General features: G+C 47.7%; 8 protein-coding genes across 8 annotated transcripts; 4 read left to right on the top strand and 4 right to left on the bottom strand.

The window, feature by feature from the left end:
• Positions 1-21: 21 nt before the first annotated feature.
• Positions 22-1,610, top strand: DEU56DRAFT_127217 (uncharacterized protein). Its single transcript, XM_041344677.1, has 5 exons — positions 22-665; positions 731-1,101; positions 1,150-1,232; positions 1,286-1,318; positions 1,370-1,610. The coding sequence occupies exons 1-5, from the start codon at positions 130-132 to the stop codon at positions 1,577-1,579; spliced, it is 1,233 nt and encodes a 410-aa protein (XP_041211722.1). The 5' UTR covers positions 22-129; the 3' UTR covers positions 1,580-1,610.
• Positions 1,611-5,716: 4,106 nt separating this feature from the next.
• On the bottom strand, positions 5,717-6,331 carry DEU56DRAFT_127278 (uncharacterized protein). The gene is made up of 3 exons (XM_041344678.1): positions 6,150-6,331; positions 5,966-6,100; positions 5,717-5,913 (listed from the first exon to the last, which is right to left on the bottom strand). The coding sequence occupies exons 1-3, from the start codon at positions 6,189-6,191 to the stop codon at positions 5,809-5,811; spliced, it is 282 nt and encodes a 93-aa protein (XP_041211723.1). The 5' UTR covers positions 6,192-6,331; the 3' UTR covers positions 5,717-5,808.
• An 835-nt stretch (positions 6,332-7,166) lies between these two features.
• On the top strand, positions 7,167-8,053 carry DEU56DRAFT_127304 (uncharacterized protein). The gene has a single exon (XM_041344679.1). It carries the CDS (start codon positions 7,443-7,445, stop codon positions 7,923-7,925), a length of 483 nt encoding a protein of 160 aa, XP_041211724.1. The 5' UTR covers positions 7,167-7,442; the 3' UTR covers positions 7,926-8,053.
• Positions 8,054-8,130: 77 nt separating this feature from the next.
• DEU56DRAFT_127345 (uncharacterized protein) lies at positions 8,131-8,682 on the top strand. The gene is made up of 2 exons (XM_041344680.1): positions 8,131-8,449; positions 8,501-8,682. The coding sequence occupies exons 1-2, from the start codon at positions 8,287-8,289 to the stop codon at positions 8,581-8,583; spliced, it is 246 nt and encodes an 81-aa protein (XP_041211725.1). The 5' UTR covers positions 8,131-8,286; the 3' UTR covers positions 8,584-8,682.
• A 694-nt stretch (positions 8,683-9,376) lies between these two features.
• DEU56DRAFT_730623 (cytochrome P450) lies at positions 9,377-11,681 on the bottom strand (the record flags this gene model as incomplete). Its single annotated transcript, XM_041348181.1, has 14 exons — positions 9,377-9,461; positions 9,511-9,663; positions 9,722-9,841; positions 9,890-9,914; positions 9,971-10,027; positions 10,080-10,206; positions 10,262-10,348; positions 10,454-10,579; positions 10,629-10,744; positions 10,794-10,945; positions 10,998-11,130; positions 11,189-11,244; positions 11,299-11,428; positions 11,480-11,681. The coding sequence occupies 14 exons, from the start codon at positions 11,679-11,681 to the stop codon at positions 9,377-9,379; spliced, it is 1,569 nt and encodes a 522-aa protein (XP_041211726.1).
• A 584-nt stretch (positions 11,682-12,265) lies between these two features.
• On the bottom strand, positions 12,266-15,479 carry DEU56DRAFT_784546 (SART-1 family-domain-containing protein). Its single transcript, XM_041352222.1, has 10 exons — positions 15,271-15,479; positions 15,186-15,209; positions 14,926-15,113; positions 14,770-14,871; positions 14,532-14,713; positions 14,372-14,477; positions 14,255-14,313; positions 13,986-14,193; positions 13,038-13,938; positions 12,266-12,984 (listed from the first exon to the last, which is right to left on the bottom strand). Exons 1-10 carry the CDS (start codon positions 15,435-15,437, stop codon positions 12,588-12,590), a joined length of 2,334 nt encoding a protein of 777 aa, XP_041211727.1. The 5' UTR covers positions 15,438-15,479; the 3' UTR covers positions 12,266-12,587.
• Positions 15,480-15,710: 231 nt separating this feature from the next.
• On the top strand, positions 15,711-18,259 carry DEU56DRAFT_929240 (cytochrome P450; the record flags this gene model as incomplete). Its single annotated transcript, XM_041358673.1, has 13 exons — positions 15,711-16,261; positions 16,325-16,460; positions 16,511-16,699; positions 16,752-16,903; positions 16,954-17,073; positions 17,131-17,241; positions 17,303-17,316; positions 17,366-17,555; positions 17,614-17,670; positions 17,718-17,742; positions 17,802-17,929; positions 17,996-18,134; positions 18,181-18,259. The coding sequence occupies exons 1-13, from the start codon at positions 16,051-16,053 to the stop codon at positions 18,257-18,259; spliced, it is 1,551 nt and encodes a 516-aa protein (XP_041211728.1). The 5' UTR covers positions 15,711-16,050.
• Positions 18,260-18,494: 235 nt separating this feature from the next.
• On the bottom strand, positions 18,495-19,739 carry DEU56DRAFT_753401 (uncharacterized protein; the record flags this gene model as incomplete). Its single annotated transcript, XM_041349717.1, has 1 exon — positions 18,495-19,739. The coding sequence occupies one exon, from the start codon at positions 19,737-19,739 to the stop codon at positions 18,495-18,497; it is 1,245 nt and encodes a 414-aa protein (XP_041211729.1).
• Between the last annotated feature and the right edge of the window lie 18 nt (positions 19,740-19,757).

Genomic DNA, 19,757 nt, shown 5'->3' on the forward strand with positions numbered 1-19,757 from the left:
ATTTTCCTTGCACCCAAATTAGTACTCTGTTGCCGGTGGACGTCACCGAGTCGGCTTTGTAGCTCATTCGATTCCACATTCATAACTTAAGGCTTCAGCTTTGAGTTTGCACTTATCCCCCATCTCTACATGAACGGTTTCTACAGAGCACTGAGGACTACCAATAGTCTCCACACGAACTTGCGCTCATGCTCCAATCACCCTACTCTCGCGTCTGCAGCATTACATCGTAACCATTGGTTCTTCAATGCCCGTGCTTTCTCAGCTTCTGTGGACGTGGAGCCTTCAGAAACACCAAAACACAAACCGAAAGCTAGCACACCACTTCGTCGTAGTGCATCTGCATCGATACCCATTCGCTCTAACCCGACGCCTACTCGAAGTTCTATCAGGCCTGTGTTAACTCTTGCAACAGCAGAACGCTACTTATTGTCAAGACTACGCTCCCGTCTTCCGGATGCTCAGACACTTCACGATGCCTGGTGGGTTCCACACTGGGGTGACGGGGGTGAAATTTTTGTCTTCTCGAATGGAAGTGTTGTGTGCTGGGGTCTTGGAGAGGGAGAAGCGCGACGTTTTGCACGAGAAGTCCTTGCCCCTTGTGAAGTTGGACGGTTAAAGGATCCAGAGACAGAGGAACTGGAATTTGTGACAGATCCAACAGAGTGGGTACTCATTAATTCCAAGGACTCAAACCAAATTTATTTACTTGCCAAAACTCCCTTCCCAGAAAAACTCGTATACAAGGAGATTTAATTATACTTGGAAGTGTAGCGCCACTCGAGTATTCTGAAAACGCCCCTGCGGTACCACCGGTTTCCCATGCACTCCCTACGGATACCCTTTTGGCGCGATATGCATTCTCCCAAGCACTATCACGTTCTACAGCGCTTTCAGGTCTTGAAGAATCACTTGAAGACTACCTTTCCTCCGTAGCACTGCTCCCACACTCCCTCGAGAAGACGGGGAAGCCTGGTCTGAGCAGGGAAGCCCTTATCAAGAAGCTCGGAGCGCTCATGAAGTTTCGCCAGGGCCTTAACCTCAACAGGGAGAACTTCTCTGACACTCCAGACTTGTACTGGACCGAGCCTGAATTAGAAGGTTGGCGTAGTGGTTACGAGTCCACATTGATCTAACATGATTTGGAAGGTTTTTTCAAATCTATGACAGCGGCTCTCGAAGTGAAGGCTAGAACCAACGCGGTTAATGAAAAAATAACCTACGCCACAGAGGTGAGACGCTCGAGGTAGAACAATTCATGAAGCTCATTGTCCACCCACCCCAGGTGCAATCAACTCTCCGTCAGCTACTTACGGAGGTACGTTCACTAACGTTAAAGATTGTGGGCGAATGCTGACCTTCTTTGCAGTCATCTACTCATCGGATGGAACTCGTTATCATCGCCCTAATCGCCGTGGAAGTTGTCATCGTACGTCCCTCTGACGTTTATTTCAATTTTTGCCTCTTCATCGTGTGCACCTTCCTATTTCAGGCTCTGATACGGGATGGCCCGGAGCTCTGGCAAATGGCTTTTGGCTCTCCTCACGTTCAAGATCAGATACCAGCGCCTCATTCATAGGCGATTTAGATTCGCCATCCTCATTGGACATAGATTTTTCTACGATCTGTGGGTGCTGTTCTGAATTCAGGTATCATTCATGCTGACCGGATAGGCATAGAGCTCAACCTTACATCACATTATGTATACTCGACACTCGCAAGCTAACACATATTTATGATGGTAATTCCCCACTCAATCTATATTGTTGCGTCGTTTTCATTTTCGCAGGGGTTTGAAGCCCTGTAAGGGCCGCCTACTGGCCCTTGTTATTCGCGCAAATTGTCCTCTCTTGTGTTTTGCAGAGCGAGACTCGATGGAGCATGCGAAAAGTTTCGGTCGGCTGTCAACGTGATAAAGGCAGTCGGGACACTTTCGTGTATTTGAGACATTAAACATCCTAGCATGGATACTGAATCAAGCGCACCATCGAAAACCAAGGTAGTCTACCTTCTCTGGTGGCTGACAGACGTCGTCCTGGCCTATAGCTCATGGGATCCAGGATAGCCCTGTTATCAGTCAAGCCAACTAGCAAACCAATCCTGCATAAGGTGTTTACAACAACATTGACGCTTGGTCCTTGATAAGGATTTGGTACAATGAATCAGTCTCGTACGATGTATTCACACCATTGCCATCACAGCAACCACCTCCCACTGCTACTGCTTCACTCCCCCCAGTCGCTGGCGCGGGGACAGCGGGACCGATCTCGCGTCCCCATATCGCTGGTGGCTCATTTGGCACTAAATGAGCTTGTTCATGGTTGATTTATATTCCGTGTGTGCGGACTACTGCATACGTCCATGGTGCATTTGTGCTTTCGGGGGCTAATGATGTCTGGCACCTCGAGGTGCGTGGAGCTCCGCCTCTCACTGCCTGGTGCGACTACCTGCTGTCTCCTGCCCCCGCGACGTACCGTAACGTATACAGCACAACGAATGACCATATACCTCACAAACGCTAACTTTTACTCACAATCAAAAATTTCAATTCAGTTCACGTTCGAACCCCAAGAAAACTGAGTCTGATGGCTCTGAACCGTTCAGAAAGGTCCGGTTCTCGGTTCTTGCTCAACCCCCTCTGAACTGGACTGGAACGGACATCACAAAATGAATCACTCATTTATTTGTATTGATTATCATGAGTGATCCCTCGGACTCGGAGGTGCGTACATCTGCAACACCTACCGTGTCTGTCTTGTTGACATCTGAAACAGCCGTAAATCATAATACTCCACTTGTACTACTATACAGCCTTATACAGCACACTTGAGACACCATCCGACAGTCAAATTGATGTTTCTTGCGCACGGTACTTCACAGCTTGTACCATCGAGTTTTGAAAGTATGGGAATTACATAAACGCCATGATGGTATAATCCGAGAATGCTCACCACTGCGATCTTCGCTGCGTTGCAGTTTCACGACCATCACGATCATCTTTTTTGTTTCAAGTGAGTGAACACTTACTGAGGTCAAACAACACTTACTGCGGTCAATGAAGGCAGGGACGGACATCATCTACTCGGCGATGCAAGCCCACGATGGCGTTACATATAGCACGGACACCATCGACATACGTCCACCAAGTTCGCTGCTCCCTCACTCCCAACCTTTAACAGTATGACCGTGGTCTCAAATGAACCCATCTGGTGGCCGCTCATCAATGCACACCGTATTTGCAGCTATGTCATAGGTTCGGGGAGAACCAGTCGAATGATGTCTCGGTCTAACCTTGGCTGCTGTTTCACAGTTGCCTCCGCTACTGGGCTTTTGTATGATTTTGGTGAGCAAGTCAGTCTTGAAGAACCACTAATATCCTTATGACATTGCCAGCACTTACGTTCGGACAAGAGGTGAGTTGATGACATTACCGGAGCAACCATCTCGCTAAGAATGGTTTTATAGGTTGAGCTGATCTGGGTGAGCGCAATCCCACATCAAAAGAACGGCGTGAAAATACAATTAATTTGTGGCAGAAACAACGCTGGTCTTTAATGACCGTTATGTATCTCATTGTGTGTAGCTTGTTATACAAGTGTGGTTGACTAGTTGTACTGACTTGCAGGTATCCTAGGTGCGCTATGGTGGAATGATATTTATTGTGTATGTTTGGAGGGCTAAGCAATTGATGTTGTGCTAATCAGCCATCTGTTACGATCAGCGATTACATTCTGGGTATGTCTCCTCATATATAGTGTGAGTTCCTTCTGACTGGCGGCACACAGTATATAGTCCGACAACTTCGGTGTCAGATTTAGTGAGTATCACGCACCAAAGTTTTTATTCCCGTCCAATTAACTCCAATGTAGGGGTGAGTGAGCCACTCCCACGGAGAGGAGAATGAGATTATTGACCAGCTCGTTGACTCAATACAAATAACTGCCACAGCTGTAAGTTTGGAAATTGGAACGCGTGATCCTCCGAAGCTGATAACTAATGTCACTGGATTTGTCAGGCCGCATCATGTTCAACGCACAAGAATGCATGGTTCAGATCATCAATATATTTCTGGGCGGTGAGCTATGTATCTCTGTGATATTGGACTTGACTGAAATGTCAGGCAAGTCATCATAATCGCTCGGTTATATGCCATGTATCAGCAATCCAGAAAGGTTTTGATACTTCTTGTTGCTGTCTTCCTGGCTGTCAGAATCGCCTCCACGGTGATAACTGTGATAGCACTAACACGTGTTTCAATGGGTAAGCTTTGGTTGTGGATGAAAGCTTAAGTGCATCAGGCTGATTGAAAAATAACAGGGGAATTTGTTTTCTCCGGCACCTATGCGTGCATTTATGAGTGCGAGGGAGATGCCCTATTTCTGAATAGCATATCTTGGATACCCGTCTGTGTGTGGGAGGTCCTCACACTGTGCCTCGCGGCCTGGGTTGCTTTTAAACATTCCCGTGGACTGCGACGATCGTCGGCTACGGACCTTATTGGGGGGTGTTTCACGATTTTAGTGCAAACCCACGTGACTTACTTTGCGAGGTGAGCTCATGGAATTATAATGTGGTTCTCTTTCTCCACTGAAGTTCTGCACATGCTAGCATTTTGGCTATTTGTTGCTTCGAGCTCGGTTATTTTTCCCCGGCACTCTCAACCGTATGTCGATATGTTGCTTATTCCTGCATGGGACCACAGTTCATCATTTACATAGAACGCGTATTCCCCGGACAATCAGGTTTATTTTGGTTTCGTTCAAATTGCCCAAATGACGCAGATGTATGTGGTGGGACCGCGTCTCATCCTTAGCGTTCGAGAACATAACGCTAAGGTCGCCAATGCCAACTCCGATGCAGAAACTGGCATGACTTCAATTGTTTTCCTGGAGCGCGTGCATGTGTCAACTAGTAGTAGTGTGTGACGTGGGAGATAGACTTGAAATGTTGGGTATTATGCAACGAGTGGGAGAAATATGTTTTTATTTATATACTGGATGACTTCCCGCAGGCAAAAATAATGCGGTATAGAATATAATTTCACGCTTTAGGAAGGTGTGCCGCGATGCCGGGTGTCATGTCGTTACCGTTTGAAACTCAGAAAGGGTCTGCCCCCCCCAATAAACTTTAAATCTGTAGGGGGGGTATACCCCCCCCCCTACAGATTATCTTAACGAGAATAAAGCCACATTTTGCCTGTTTAGGACTAATCACACCGGATATCCGCTGACATAATCTTACTGTGCGGTACCTGCGCAGGCGGCGCCGTCCTGCGCCGTTCGATACTACAGCTCTCGCGCTTCACGGATCCCTCGTATACTCTCACATACCTACCTTGTTTCTATATGTACTGGCTTGGATGATTTTGCAATGAAGGCTTGATCACTCTAGCTTGCAAATAAAGGGTACTCATCCGTGGAAAGTTTGTCCTGAGCTGCGCACAGCAAAGGTAGAGTCTGTTGATGCGTTCTTGTCGAGTCAGACCGGCTCCTACCAGTACAGGAGTGCAGACTCTACTTCGTCAGTCACTTCCATCTCTATTTCATTTTGCACCTGATACCGATATATATAATATTCTGCTGACCTACGGTTTGGTTTTTCTTACAGAATATCTTATTAGGTGATTTGGTAATTTTGTTTCAAAGTCCGGTATATGATAGTCCGCATTATTTTGCCTACGGGAAGTCATCCACTTATGCGGTTTCAGACTTCCAGTATTATTACATAATTATTTACATACGACTGAACAATATCTTGTTGCATCACTATTGAGGACGACTCCCACTCCAATTGGCGACGCTGAGCGTTTTATCGCTCGCGAACAATGGACATGGGGATGTGATCAGATTTGCGAATCTGGAATAACGCTCGAGCGTCTCTCCAGGCGGGATGGAACGCCTCTATCTGCTTGAACTAACACTTATTCTCAACGTCTGTCAACATGCCAAGCAAATAACAGACACACCTTGATCTCCAATTTTCCTAATTTCTCGTGTATATGTTGTTCAGAACGACCCTTTTTCTTTTTGGCCACAATGTACATTTTCACTGCCTCTCGGACGGTATCGACATCATAGCTGTTTGCGATAATTGCAACAATCTTCTAATCATGAGAGTGATTTCATTGGCATATGCCTGTAGAAACTCACGTCTATGCTAGTACCCCCCTTGAAGAAGCCACCTGTGGCCATGGTTCGAGAATGTCTCCGCGATTCGGTTGAGGACTATGTAGGGCAGGGAGCAAGAAGCAAGGACCTGCGGACCCAACGTTATAAACTCCAATGAGATGCTATTTTCTAGCCAAGGCCCAGATGCCGGTCCTGTGCTACATTCAAACGCCTTCCGCAGGTCCGTAAATACGTAGATCACGTTTGGTTCTGGTCGCAGTCACATCATACCCACAGCACGCCACTGACCGAGTACGTTCCTGGAGGGGTGAGAAGACCGAATTGCTCCGGCCATAAAAAGAGTTCATAGTACTAGTACTGCCTGTATTTGAGACACCATTACATACATGGCAAGTGCATCCATTAATGCTTTGATGAAAACATAGTTCAACGACCATATTAAGACACTTGGTAGACGGTGGTCACGACTACGCCGCAGCGAGCCCGCACGTGCGGCTGAATCCAATGATTGTTGCAACACACATCTGAATTGGCAACACATCGAAGCCCGTCCAGTGTTCACAACCTGCATACACTGAATTACACACTATAGTGCAGAATTAATGATAAGAGCTATCGGCTCCGGGCTCAGCGATGAAAATAACGACTCACAGAGCAAGACCGATTACACATTATGAAGCGTGTCCCTATAGCACAGTGAGACGCAGGGTGTTGAGACTGCCATCAATTTGTGTACGAACAAGACACAATGCTGTTCACTGGCAACTCCTGTGGGTGGGAAAGCGCAGCAGGGCTATACACCTAGGAGAGGTGCCAAAACTTCAGGAAGGTCAAGTCAAGCCTAGTAAGAACTTCAAGGATTTAAAGACATAAAAATCGAGCCGGTTGTATCATGCTGCCCATGACTGGCCTCAATCATTCCGTGACCGCGACGCGTCCAAAATTCTCGACCCCGACCGTGCGAGAGCAATGACATCATATTACTAATATTGTCCGAATGTGCGGACCTGGTGAACTGAGCAACGTCCTCTCCTTCCACAGACACCCCTGCAAAGGCTGACCATAAGGAAATCTTATGCGGCTGCTCGGAACGTCTTTACTTTCATCGTCTACATGCAATGGCTCCCCTTATTCCTAGCTCATCAACGCCCGACACCTCCTAGGCTCATATTCGAAAGTCCACTGCATCTTCAAGATTCAAACTCAACCTTTGGCACTCCCGTTTCCGTGTCTGTGCCTCTGCATCCTCTCTGTGCAGGTCGTACGCTTTGACCCTTGCAAGTTCCTGTGACATTCCCGTGGATGTGAAAGGTGATGCTGAGAATTCCAAGACTCCTGAGTTCCGCCCTAGCGGAGGGTATGTCGACCCAACACTGCGGCTATGTAAGGGTCAAGAAAGCTCCTGCCTATGATTTCAAGCCTACTTCTCCAAGGACACCCTCGACGAGAGTGAAAGTGCCATTTTTCTACCACAGAGGCAAAAACAAGACTGAAGTTCCTGCTCTGTCTGTGAGCTCCCCTCAAAAGATTCCTCCATCCAAGCCTCGAGTGCTGCCTGCTACAACAAACAAAGCGGTTACGCACATCGAGCAACCCAAAATTTCGCAAGGGACACAAGCAGCCTCAAGCTCCAAGACCTCTACCAGCGGGAGTATAGAGACCGCTGCAAAATCTGTCTCGCTCTCTACCCCTGCCTTTCCCACACCCAAGCAGGAGGAAACGCAAACGAAACCAAAGCCCATCCACATGCATGCTTGTCGTATCTTCTCATTCGCCATTGCTTCATCCCGTATATGATGAGTTCAGCCCTTACAACCAACAACTCATCACATTTTCGCAATATCAGTCGGATGTTGTCACGGCCACACCCTCATGACAGGGCAACGTACACTGCAACCTTGATGACAAGTATCTGTTAGATTTGAATCGCAATGATATCTTTTTCACGCCTGCTCAGGGGTTACCGTGATGAATGTGTTTTATAACTATCGGACGGGGTTAGATCATGATCATTGATGCTGGGACGTTGATATTCCGTCTTCCTGGATCAAAATGTTTCACTTGGCTCGGCCTCGTCCGACGCCATACATACTAGAACACTGCAAGTTACCTTCAAGTAGGCTCCTCCTTCAAGCATCACCAAAACGCTCATCTAACAATGCTCGATGGTGGTCCTGTGTTCTACTTAGCCACGGCAGCCTTGGCGTTAGCTGCTTTAAGCTTTTGTCGAAAATATTGGGACAACCCCGCTGCTGCCCGATCCTACTCCTCTCCCTCAACAACGAATAGTGACATCTTCAACGGCTATCTTATCCCCAAAGGTAGGTTGGGATTACACTGATCTACTGAAGGCCACTGATGACCTGGATTAGGGATTCTGGTATACACAAACACATGGAAAGCTTGCAGCACCTCTACTAAATTTCTCAAGGTGACCGAACCTATAGGCCGATGACACATGACGAAACGAAATGCCCCAGACCTGATGAATTCAAGCCGTAAATATTTCTCTATGAAGATGGGTCCCTCACCAGCGACACGATGCCTCTAGGCTTTGGCCAAGGTCGTCGGGTCTGGTGAGCATATATATATATCTGCATATATGCGTGCTCCTTCGCTCTCTATTGAGGCCATCAGTCAGTGTTGGACGGCATGTCGCGGATGCGTCACTATGGATCGCGTCCGCAAGCTTCCTGGACGATTTTTCGGCTCACGATCAGGCTCTTGATGAAAACGGCAGGAATATTCCAGTCGTTCTTAAGTTCTCACTTGTGTCATGAAGTTTGCAAAATTCTTTCTGTTGCTCCCCGAGAAAAGTTTGTTGATATTTTGATATTCAGTCATCTGGAGAAATTTCCTGCCGCATTGTCCGCCGATTCTCCAATGCCTCTGTGGGGACACTTCACTCGCTTGAATGGGTTATGCCTGTCTATCACCATCGCCTGGGAATTCCGCGAAAAATGTACAGTGATATACAACCTCAATACATAAATTTCTGCTTTGAGAATTTTATCTACACCACACTTGTTCTTCAATTCAAGCACTGACTCATGGGTACAGATTACAGGCGGCTCGCTTTGAGGTTGTGATAAAATGCAGTGTTCTGGCTCCTCAAGGAAGCCCTTGTCAAGAAGCCCGGAACACTCGTTATGTATTTACACTACTCAATCGCCCTCGCAGACTTCCATCATGGTCATTCTCCACTCAATCTACAATGTTGCGTCGTTTCCGATCTTCGTGGGGACCGCCTAGTCACCCCTGCTACTCGCGCGAATCAATCTCTCTGCATTTGCAGAGCGAGGCTCGATGGAGCATTCGAAAGGTTTCGGTCGGCTGCCGACGTGATTAATCTTGCGTGGCCATTTCAACAGAAGTCACTTACACTGATAACGCCAATCCTGCCGTAAATTCGGCTTTCACATCGATTTCACATCCAGTCGCGTCCTTCCTTTTTCCAATGCGCAACGTTGCCAAACAGGAGACAATGGAGACCCAAATGCTCTGATCTGCAATGTAAATTCCGGGGCACTTTCGTCTGTTTGAGACCTTGAACATCCCAGAATTGGTAAACAAAACAACCGAGCGAAGCTCACCGTCCAAAACCAAAGTAGGGCGATACTACGTCTTCGAGAAGTTCTCCAGTAGCTGAGAGATGCCGCTCTGGCTTGTAGCTCATTGGATCCGGGAATCGTGTTTCGTCATGTGTGATCGCCCTGTGATCCGTTGAGCCAGCTTGCAAACCAATCCTGCAAATGACTTACCAAACATTTACAACAACATTAACACCTGAAGAAATAAGGGTTTGGTGCAGGTAATTGGTGTTATAGATTGTATATCAATACCTTTTGAAATGTAATATCCGTCGTAAACATCGCTTGCACTCGTAGCATGCGGAAGGGCTGATGCGTCGCATGAGCTCTTGTGAGCATGAGTGGTTTGATCTTGACTCACTGAGAGGAACCGTCGGTCGCCACCGGAAAGTCTCGCGAAACACTGCTTCGACATAGGGAAGTTTCTCTCGGTCACTGAAATCAGGGAGACGGCTGTCACCAACCACCCTATCGATTTCTTCTTGTGCCTGACAAAAATTACTACAGAGGAAAGGGAAGCGCATATTTATGAAATGGACGGACCTTGATCTGGACCTCTGGATGAAGCACCATAGCAAGCAGAAACATATGCAAGCTAGAGTCAGTCTGACGAGAGACATGTATCGGTGACTGAGGAACCAAATCAAGTCTGACTTTGCCTTACAGTTTCAGCTCCACCTTTATGACACCTTTCTCGTGAGTGTCAAAAGATTCTCGTCGTGACCGCAGAAACACACCCAAAAATACAGTTGCAGCAACTGCCTTGATTATCTCTTCGTCTTCAACGGTGACAGTGTCGTCCTTGGTCGCATATCTGCCCAAAAGATCCTTGACGAGGGACTGTCGCGTTGTCCCACTAGCCTGACATTAAAGCATGAGAAAGGGGATATCTATTGTGAAATAACATTACCATTTCAGCTTGTACATACTCTATAGGTTCGTTAAGGATGTCATGAGCGAGTCCGCGGCATTCTCCGGCCTGGCGCTTATACGCCCCGCCCGGAAACCACGACGGTAAATATTGTACTGAGGAGTTGGCATTAGTGAAGTGGTTGTGCATCCAGGAAGAACTCACAAAGCGGGAACATTCCTAACAACGCAGCACGCTCTGGCGAGAGCGCCTTAGAAAAAATACCAATGAAACGTTCGACCTTGACCACATAAGGATCCTTGGCCGGCGCAGGATCATAGCCATATGTAACAGCCATGATGATCCCCGCCGATAACCTACGCACGATACTTATTTGTGTTGAAAGGAGAAAATATTGTCGGTACATACGTTTTTAAATGCATAGGGAACTGAGTTGGGGAATCGATGAGACTCTCCACGAATTGGTGAGCTTTCGAAAGTTGCATGGGCTGGTATTCGCGAGAGGCTTCCTTGCTGAATCCTACGTGGTACATCTTCCGGTCTGTAATCACATAATTCAAAAGCCAGATTATCACAGTCAAACCGAAACCGAAACAAACGTTGTCGCAACAGGTCCCCATAGGGCAACAACCCGGTGGTGAAATCCATCCCGAAACTGTGGGTAGTTTGTATTATTGAGGAAGAGCACAATGATAAATATTTGACATACAGTGCACTTGTGGAGATATATGGTCTGTCGGAATATATTTCAGAACGTTGGTGAAGAATTGTGTGGGCGAGCTCCTCGGAATTGATAACAAGGAACTCCTGTCCGAGGATAGTCAAATAGATAAGATCACCTTCGCAGTACATCATTGAGTCGCGTCTTAAACCACTAGACTGAGACGTACCGTATTTCTTCGCCCATTCGGTATACGACAACCAAGGCGCAGCAACATCGAGGTCAAGCGCATTCCCGAAGATCGGCAGACCCTTGGGGCCTGGAGGGAGTGGCAAGCCCCTCCGGAGCCTCTGTGTCTTCCAGGCACGAACGGAAATAGACAACAGCAACAAAAATGCAGAGCATATCAGGAACTCTGGGATTGTCAACATTGTCAAAATCCTGGGGGAGGGGGGGTGCGTTGTACGTTGTAGGTCTTTCCACAAGACTGGGATGTTACTTATAAGGCCCGGAAATCACTAAGACAATTCCATTTGGTTCATTCTGCCTCTGCATTCGCGACCATGAAGAGCTTCATGATACCGTTGTTGGATCCTCAAAGACGTACGAGTTAGGCAGAACATTTTAGTTCTTGTTCAGTGAGACTAACAGGTTTGGAATGAAAGGCGAACTGATGCTGAAACATGTGTGGCCATGACATCACGTTCGCCACAGACTAGCCTTGAGGAGGTCGTTTCAGATGCCGTACACATGCCATATGATATGATCAAGCCACTGACTCACCCTGTTAGTCTGCCAGAGGCCTGATTGACACACTAGCCGCATGCACACATACGATGATGTACAACTAGTACATAAAGAGAGCGATCCATAAAGAGCGATCCAGACATCAAGTTGCTGCTCTCCTTAATCTTGAATCGCGGTGACCCTTCAGGTCGGAGTCCGTTTTAAACCTCTGCAAAGTCACCGGTGAGTACGGCAAACAAGTTGAACTTTAACATGAATGATACATTGTGTAACGGATCTGGTTTGTCTCACTCTTGTCTCACCCTAAATTAAATCTATCAATAAGTGATTTACCCCGCGTCTGTTATTCTGAAAGACTTTTCTGTTGTGCCGTGTAGAATATCACGAGCACAATATGTTTCCGCCGGTCGCAGTGACAGAGGTCCTCCCCGTATGTTTGAACAATCAATTTCAACGATCTTGAGCGACCGTTGATAACTGCAGGAAGTATATGTGAAAGTTCTTGAGATTGTGGGCACCCTACACCCTGCATTCCGAGTCTGACAAACGAGAGCGCGATAATAATTATACCACCAAGATATTGATTTAACTCATCGTCTCTTGGAGGGTGGTTGATCCATGAAGTCCTCTGCCGCTTTCCTCTTCGATCCAAAGCCAAAAGCCACCTTCGTCCGGTCCGACGTTACAGGGGTACCTGTTTGTGTTGGTGTATCTGCAGCTGATGATATGCGAGAAAAGCCTGGCTTCATAACTGGGGGTGAGTTCGATCCACTAGGGGGAATAACGGATGAAAAGCCTGATGCAGCAGGACTTTGTGAATTGAAGTGGGACTGCAAGTGTGGCGCCGGCAGCGTCATGAAACCAGTGGACTCGAGCAATGGAGCACCGCCGGCCTTCCCTGAGTCCTTTTTCTTGCTCTTCGTCTTTTCAGTCTTGCCTTTTGACAGCGGTTGAGGGTCCAAGAACTCCGACGCTTGAGGTACAGCACTATACAGAGTGCAATCAGAGGCAGTAAGGGGACTGACGCAGGATAAACGTACCCTCTATTACCCACAGACAATACGAAGTGAGCTTGGCCAGTTTTCTCCTGGCGAATCTGGAAGGCACGGTTCATGCTAAGGGGGGTATCACCACTTGCCATAGCTGCTTGCTTCTTCTCCTCTGCAATTTTCTTCAGCCTCTTCTCCGTCTTCATCTTCCCGGAGCCCTTGCCATGGAATTTGTGGGACAACGCTTTCCACGACTCCTTTGGGGTCAGCACACGACCATACTCATCGTAATAGACAATTTCGACGTCAGGCTTGTAGTCCTTGAATAGCTCTAGCTGCGCGCGGGCCTCTTGTTGTTCTCGAAGTCGGTTCTCGTACTCTCGAGTTGCTTGGTCTTTATTACCACTGCGAGACTGTAAGCGATCCGTTTCACGCTGAGTTTGTCGATGACGATATTCGGCGAGGAATCGATCCCTATGTAACTGAACATCTTCTCGCGCGGTCTGATCTGCCGATGGCAGCGCCAATACACCCTGCTGCCGGAGAAGTGAAAGGGTGGCAGCCATACCGGAGCCAAACGACTTTTCCCCCAAAGTCCCAACCTCGGCATCGTCGTCAACTGCGGTGTTCTTCTCCTCCGCTTGAGTAATGACTTCCATCATATCCTCGTACTCCTCTTCCTTGACAACCTCACCAGCTTCAATTTCGTCGAGAGCCTCGTCATCTGCAGTCACTGAAAGATCACGAGAAGGTGATATCTGTTTCGGAGGGGTGGGCTCTACTGAGGCCTCTGCAGTCTCCGTTTTCACAGCAGCCGGGTTGTACGAGATAGCCCGAACAAATTCCGAAGTATCGTCGAATGTCAAACCATTGGCATCGCCATCCTCTGGGTCGTCTATCTGTATAATATCATCTGCTTGATTCGACTGCTCTCGGTTGCGCTCTTCTGCGACTAAAAAAAGTCACTCCAGGCCCTCAAAGATAACCAGCCCAGCTTACCTTTACGGGCAATCTCTTCCGGAGATAACTTCTTGGGTTTGTGGAGCTTTGCTCTTCGGGACCGAGCAAGGGCAGCTTGTAGCTCATCGTCATCGACAAAGTTGGCGTCTAACTCACGTGGCCTGGGAACAACCAGCTTCTCATCAACCTCCATATCATTCTCGTCGCCGTCAATGGGGACACGACGTGATGAACGTTTCTTCTTGGTCTGGTGGGTGTGGACAACAGGTCGGATCCACCATAGGGTCAAAAACGTAAGTGGCGCTCACCTTTGGCTTCTTGAAACCCACATCTCCCTCTTGTAGGTAATCACGCGTTTCCAAATTTTCTAGAAACGGCGGACATATCAATAAAAGGTACGGGACATGATAAAGATAAGAACTGACTGGCGTAATCTATTGACAGCAAAGCCTTATTTACGCTTGCTAGTTCTTGTTTCGCTTGAGCGTCATTGATTGTGGTAGACGTAACAGAACTGCCCAAACGGAAATCCTGAAAAATAGGAAAGGGATTAATTGTGATTTCAAATGTGAGCGAGACACGTACAGTTTCCCTAGTACCTTCAATATCCTCATCATATTTCGCCAGAATTGATCTCTTCATTCCGGCCTTGCCATCTCCAAATTCGTCATCGTCGTAGCCGGTGTAATCCCGTCTTTTAATCTTCAGTTCATTATTCTTACGAGTGCGTTCTTCCTCGGCCATCTCAACATTCTGAAGTTCATCCTCTGGATGGATAAAGTTAAAAACAGCAGGGTTGTAGTATGGCTCGCAACAGGCGCACCTTCATTGTCAAGAATACGGCTATCTTTCAATGTAAGAATACGGGCATCACCTTCTCCAAGGTCCTCAAAGTCGTGGCTGACTTTGAGACCAACCAGGTCCTCTGCAGATAGACTATCAGGCAAGTCACTGTTTACACTACGGAGACTACACGCACTTTCTGTATACTCATCACCCTGAAAAGCTTTGTCCAAGTTCTCAAGTTCCTGTTGTCTTTTCTTCGCCAGCTCCTTGTCACGCTTCTTGGCTTTCTTGATCCACCTCAGGGTATCTTCTGTATCGCCGTCGGGGTCACCAAGCGTTGCACCCCTGAGGGAGGCATGGAGCTCTCGTCTGTTCCTCACCCTGTGGTTGCAAAAAATGAGCAATAGCCTTTGACTGAAGTCCCAAAGCAAGGATAAACGGATCGAGACTCACTTCGCTATCCGGTCAAATATTTGCCTGTAAAAGAAAAACGTCAATCAGAACAAGTCGTATACTCAGAAACGAACCATGTAAATACTTTGTTTCTCTCTCTTTGACCTGTCGCTCGCGCTGCTTTGCATAGTTATCCTCCGCTTGCTTTTCTTTGTCGTTGGCTGGTGCAGAGTCATCTGTAAGGGGCTTAAGACCAAGGGATATACGAATCTTGTTCGTCTCCTCGAGACTAATGCTTTCCTCCATTGACATTGCGATTTAGAAATGACGAATAAGAACTGAGAACTGGGCGGCTTGGGAGTAGGAACACAGTGAACTTGGGAGTACGCTGCATTAGTCATTGTCGTGGAAATAACATTCCCCATTCGGTCTAAGTGTACACATATTGATATTACATAAAATACTGATTTTATTCTGATGGGGGCGGTCACCGGCCACCGCCAAAGTTTGTCCGGACATGCATGATCAGTGCTTCCACGAACTAGTGCTTAGCGCTTATGTAATAGACAAGGTCAGTGATACTTCCAAGTGCACAATATTAATGTGTTTCATCCACAGACAACATGTCATCTGCCTCTTTGCGACGGAAAGATTTCCCAGTAAACCATATTTTCACCGAAAATTGACCCATAACTACCCAGAGTGTCGTGTCCTATTAATAAAAGTCTCGGGGCAAGAATATTCATCCGGTCAGGAGTCCTGAAACAATTTGAAATGTAACTTACAAGCACCCACTATGGCCCACTATGGATTTGGGTGTCACATAGTAAACATCTTTTCGCCAGGCGCATATATGTAGCGCGAGTTCTCTTGACTTTAGGCTTCTCTTCTTTCTCTTCACCTTTCTTTTTTTCAGGTCATCTTCATGGCTGCATCATCGGACTTCCGTCTCCCAGCTCTTGCTGCTATATCTGCAGTAGCATATGGCCTCGTCAGCTGGTGGTCACAGAAGAAGAGAAACCCAGGAGGTCTTCCCCTTCCTCCAGGTCCCAAGCCGCTCCCAGTAGTGGGTAACGTGCTTGGTATCAAGATTGATGAGCCATGGGTCACATACACCCACTGGGGTGCTACTTACGGTAAGCCATTGGACGTGACCCTACCTAGTATACATCGTATTAATCCTCACGATTTATCGCAAGGCGAATTGGTGTACTCTCGTTTGCTTAACCAGGAAATCATTCTGATTAATACTGAGGAAGTCGCGAGAGACTTGTTAGAGAGGCGCTCCAACAATTACTCCGACAGACCTGGCATTCTGTGCCTAACGAATGACTTGTACGTATCAAACCACGCATACAAATGTCAAATTTACCCAATCACGGCAGTTTCGGCTGGTCATTTAATTCAGTCATGATCAAATATAATGATCGTTGGAGACTCCATCGACGATTGTTCCACCAAGCATTTCGCCCAGAAGCAGCTTTTACATATCAATCAATGCAACTTCGCAAGGCACGAGAGCTGTTGATAAATTTGCTTGAAGACTCAGTACACTGGAGGGCGCATTTCCAGACGTAGGAATGCCGATATAGTTGGTACAGATGTGATGCTGATTTCGCAGATCAGGCACTCAGCCTCTATTATTATGTCTGTTGTTTACGGTTACGAAACTGCCCCGAGGGACGACCCCATCATTTCCATCGTCGAGAAAGCTGTCAACTTAGCGGTGTCTTCTATCAAACCCGAGGTTGCGGCCTTCCTTGGCGCATTTCCATTTTGTGAGCTTATTCGCTCTTTCATGACTACTTGCTGTCTAACATACATACAGTACAGTACATTCCGTCCTGGTTCCCCGGAGCTTCGTTCAAACGGACAGCTGTCTTATCCACGAAGTATGCCGAGGACATGATTGAGGCGCCGTTCCAGTATGTTGAAACGAATATGGCGCGTTCAATTCTCTTTTGTCACTAGCAGTTCATCTCATCTGATATAAATTAGGCGTTAGGCTCGGCAGCCCCATCCATGGTCGCTGACTCTTTGAGAAGAGCCGAAGATGAAATTGTGTCTGAGACGTATGTCAAGGCGGTCAAAGAAACTGCTGTAACTGCCTTCGCGGGTATGTTGGTGTGATCTCAATATTTGCATGACAATTCCTCACCTTGTTGTTTCCTTCTCAGCTGCTTCCGAGACAGTAAGCCATGCGACTGTCTACGAAGATGTTTCTAACAATTTTCTTTCAGACCGCATCGACCCTGCTTATTTTCATCCTGGCGATGCTGCAGAACCCGAAAGTACAAGCCCGCGCACAGGCTGAAATCGACTCCGTTGTCGGTTCGGTCAGGCTGCCGAACTTTGAGGACAGAGCGTCACTGCCATATGTCGAGGCTGTTCTTCGCGAAGTTCTCCGGTGGCACCCCGCTGTACCATTAAGTTTGTATCTTATAAACTAACTGTGTTGTGAGCGACGAACTAAACGTGAACGACTCAGGCATTCCCCACGCTGCCACGCATGATGATGTTTATAACGGATACTTCATTCCCCAAGGTGCGGCATACTTTATAATTTTTGTTTATCGATTGACTCGGTACCAGGGGCTACGATTATAACGAACACATGGTGAGCAATTACAGATCGACTGACTTAATAATGTTTTTGTCGCTAATAAATTACCAAAGGGCAATTACACATAACGAAGCCAAATATCCCAACCCAGACGAATTTAAGCCCGAGCGCTTCTTCGACGCCGACGGTCAGCTTAACAATGACACTGTGAGCTTTGCCTTTGGTGCGGGTCGCAGAATCTGTCAGTTGCTCGTTGAGCTCTATTATACCTTCTTATGCTGATTGTTTTCATCGTGGCATCGTAAAGGCGTCGGGCGGTATATCGCGGATGCATCCATGTGGTCTGCGATGGTTTCGGTTCTCGCTGTCTTTGATATCAAGAAATGTCAAGACGAGCAAGGCAACAATATCAATGTAAACCCGAAATTTACTGCGGGCATTACTTCGTAAGCTTCTTTTTTGTGTCCATTTCTGATTCTGATACCTCCTCAGTCATCCCTTGCCCTTCCCTTGCCGCGTCGTCCCCCGAAACAAAGGATTGAGCACGGAAAAGCTGACTCAAATGTATTAAGGTTCAATGTTCAGTCTCACAATTTTTGATTACAGCTGGCTCTGGTACTGTAAACTCCTTTTTTGGATGTACATCATAACTTTCCGACGACCCACAAATTTCTATACTAACGAAATCTGACGTACATCCGAAATGTCCTCACGAGCATCCATTCATGTTGTACAACTACTCGCTTTATACGTATTGGAAATGATCATGCAAACTCTGAATCCCCTTCGCAATCGACTTAATATTATCAAGACATGATGACCTCACACGTACGAGCGGCGGTGCGACCGATAGAACCACTGGATATGTCGGGACAGGATGCGGAATTGGGAACGAGGCTCTTCGCAGGAAAGCCGACAGGTCGGACAGTGACTCGTGGCACGGAGCCAGGGTTAATCCCGCCGATTTCAGCACCAGACAGATCGCGAGGACTGGAGATACAGCAAGCCGAAAGCGATCTTGTGTGCGTCGTGCAAGGAGAGGAAGATGTTTGTTCAGCCAGACTTGAAAAGAGGCCGGACGCTGACCAGTCAGAAACGGACGAGATCGGTGACGAAGGGGGTGTGGCAACAACGACTTTCTGGACGTTGCGTTTGCCACGCCCCGGAGTACGCGCGCCGTAGCTGGGACGCAGCGTGAACACCTCTCGAATAACGGGATCATAGACCACAGTGGAGATCTTGGCTGTGAACCTCAGTTTCTCCAGCCGCTGTCTTTCACCGGGAGCGTCAATCGTAGAGGAGTATTCCACGTTGACACGTGGGGAGCTAGCATAGACCGAGAAGTCGAGTAGATCAGCTGCAGATGCGACAGAGGGGACACCATTGAAGTATGGAGCAAAGTACGTGCTGCCTCGGTTGCCGAATGGAGAAGCGAACCGGTTCTCTCCCGCACCCGGCGAATAGGAGCAGTTCGGGCGAGTAGGCGAGCGAAATTGTTTCCCTTGAGGAGAGCTTGTCCATACTTTGAGGGAAGTGGATGACAGGGACATTGACAGGCCTTCGTCGCAGGGAAGCGAGTTCTTGCCGGACTGGAGCTGCGTGTCAAAGACAGGTGGCCAAGAGCTGCGAATCCCAGATGAGGGAGGAGAAAACGAAGGCATAGGTAACAGCGGGCGAACGGACAGGGGACGAGACAGTCGTGGAGATCCCCGAGAATTGACGATATCACAACGGCCAAGCTCCGGGTCACTGGAGTTCGTCGGCGATGCCATCTCTTGGCCTTGGGTAGTCCTACATCTGACGTCGTCAAGCCGCCGCAGGATGACATTCTGTGGCAGGACAAAAGGCTTCAACCCTTTCGGCTTCTGGGATGAGACAAGTTGGACGATAGTAAAGAAGCTATGGCGGTTGCGGTCAGTTCCTGGTGTACCGGGCTCCTGAGTCGCTCGCCTTCCACCAGTAAAGCGATCGAAGAACGAGTGGAACAGTCCTGTAATGAATGACAAAGATTTGTGAAGAAAGTGGACAAAGGTGTGTAGAATGGAAGACATATTCGGTCGCGCTGATGA

Source organism: Suillus clintonianus (genome assembly GCF_016758775.1).
Source record: "Suillus clintonianus strain FC179 chromosome Unknown DEU56scaffold_14, whole genome shotgun sequence".
NCBI lineage: Eukaryota > Fungi > Basidiomycota > Agaricomycetes > Boletales > Suillaceae > Suillus > Suillus clintonianus.

Bases quoted from the DNA above. Each gene is read 5' to 3' on its own strand.
- DEU56DRAFT_127217 (XM_041344677.1), top strand. From the start codon at position 130: ATGAACGGTTTCTACAGAGCACTGAGGACTACCAATAGTCTCCACACG. The intron at 666-730 runs GTGGGTACTCAT...CTCCCTTCCCAG, and splicing joins TTTGTGACAGATCCAACAGA to AAAAACTCGTATACAAGGAG. The intron at 1,233-1,285 runs GTGAGACGCTCG...CACCCACCCCAG, and splicing joins AAATAACCTACGCCACAGAG to GTGCAATCAACTCTCCGTCA.
- DEU56DRAFT_127278 (XM_041344678.1), bottom strand. From the start codon at position 6,191: ATGGCCACAGGTGGCTTCTTCAAGGGGGGTACTAGCATAGAC. The intron at 6,101-6,149 runs GTGAGTTTCTAC...CATGATTAGAAG, and splicing joins AGGGGGGTACTAGCATAGAC to ATTGTTGCAATTATCGCAAA. The intron at 5,914-5,965 runs GTGTGTCTGTTA...AATAAGTGTTAG, and splicing joins TAGGAAAATTGGAGATCAAG to TTCAAGCAGATAGAGGCGTT.
- DEU56DRAFT_127304 (XM_041344679.1), top strand. From the start codon at position 7,443: ATGCTGAGAATTCCAAGACTCCTGAGTTCCGCCCTAGCGGAGGGTATG.
- DEU56DRAFT_127345 (XM_041344680.1), top strand. From the start codon at position 8,287: ATGCTCGATGGTGGTCCTGTGTTCTACTTAGCCACGGCAGCCTTGGCG. The intron at 8,450-8,500 runs GTAGGTTGGGAT...GACCTGGATTAG, and splicing joins CGGCTATCTTATCCCCAAAG to GGATTCTGGTATACACAAAC.
- DEU56DRAFT_784546 (XM_041352222.1), bottom strand. From the start codon at position 15,437: ATGTCAATGGAGGAAAGCATTAGTCTCGAGGAGACGAACAAGATTCGT. The intron at 14,714-14,769 runs GTGCGCCTGTTG...TTATCCATCCAG, and splicing joins CCGTATTCTTGACAATGAAG to AGGATGAACTTCAGAATGTT. The intron at 14,314-14,371 runs GTCAGTTCTTAT...CGCCGTTTCTAG, and splicing joins GCTGTCAATAGATTACGCCA to AAAATTTGGAAACGCGTGAT.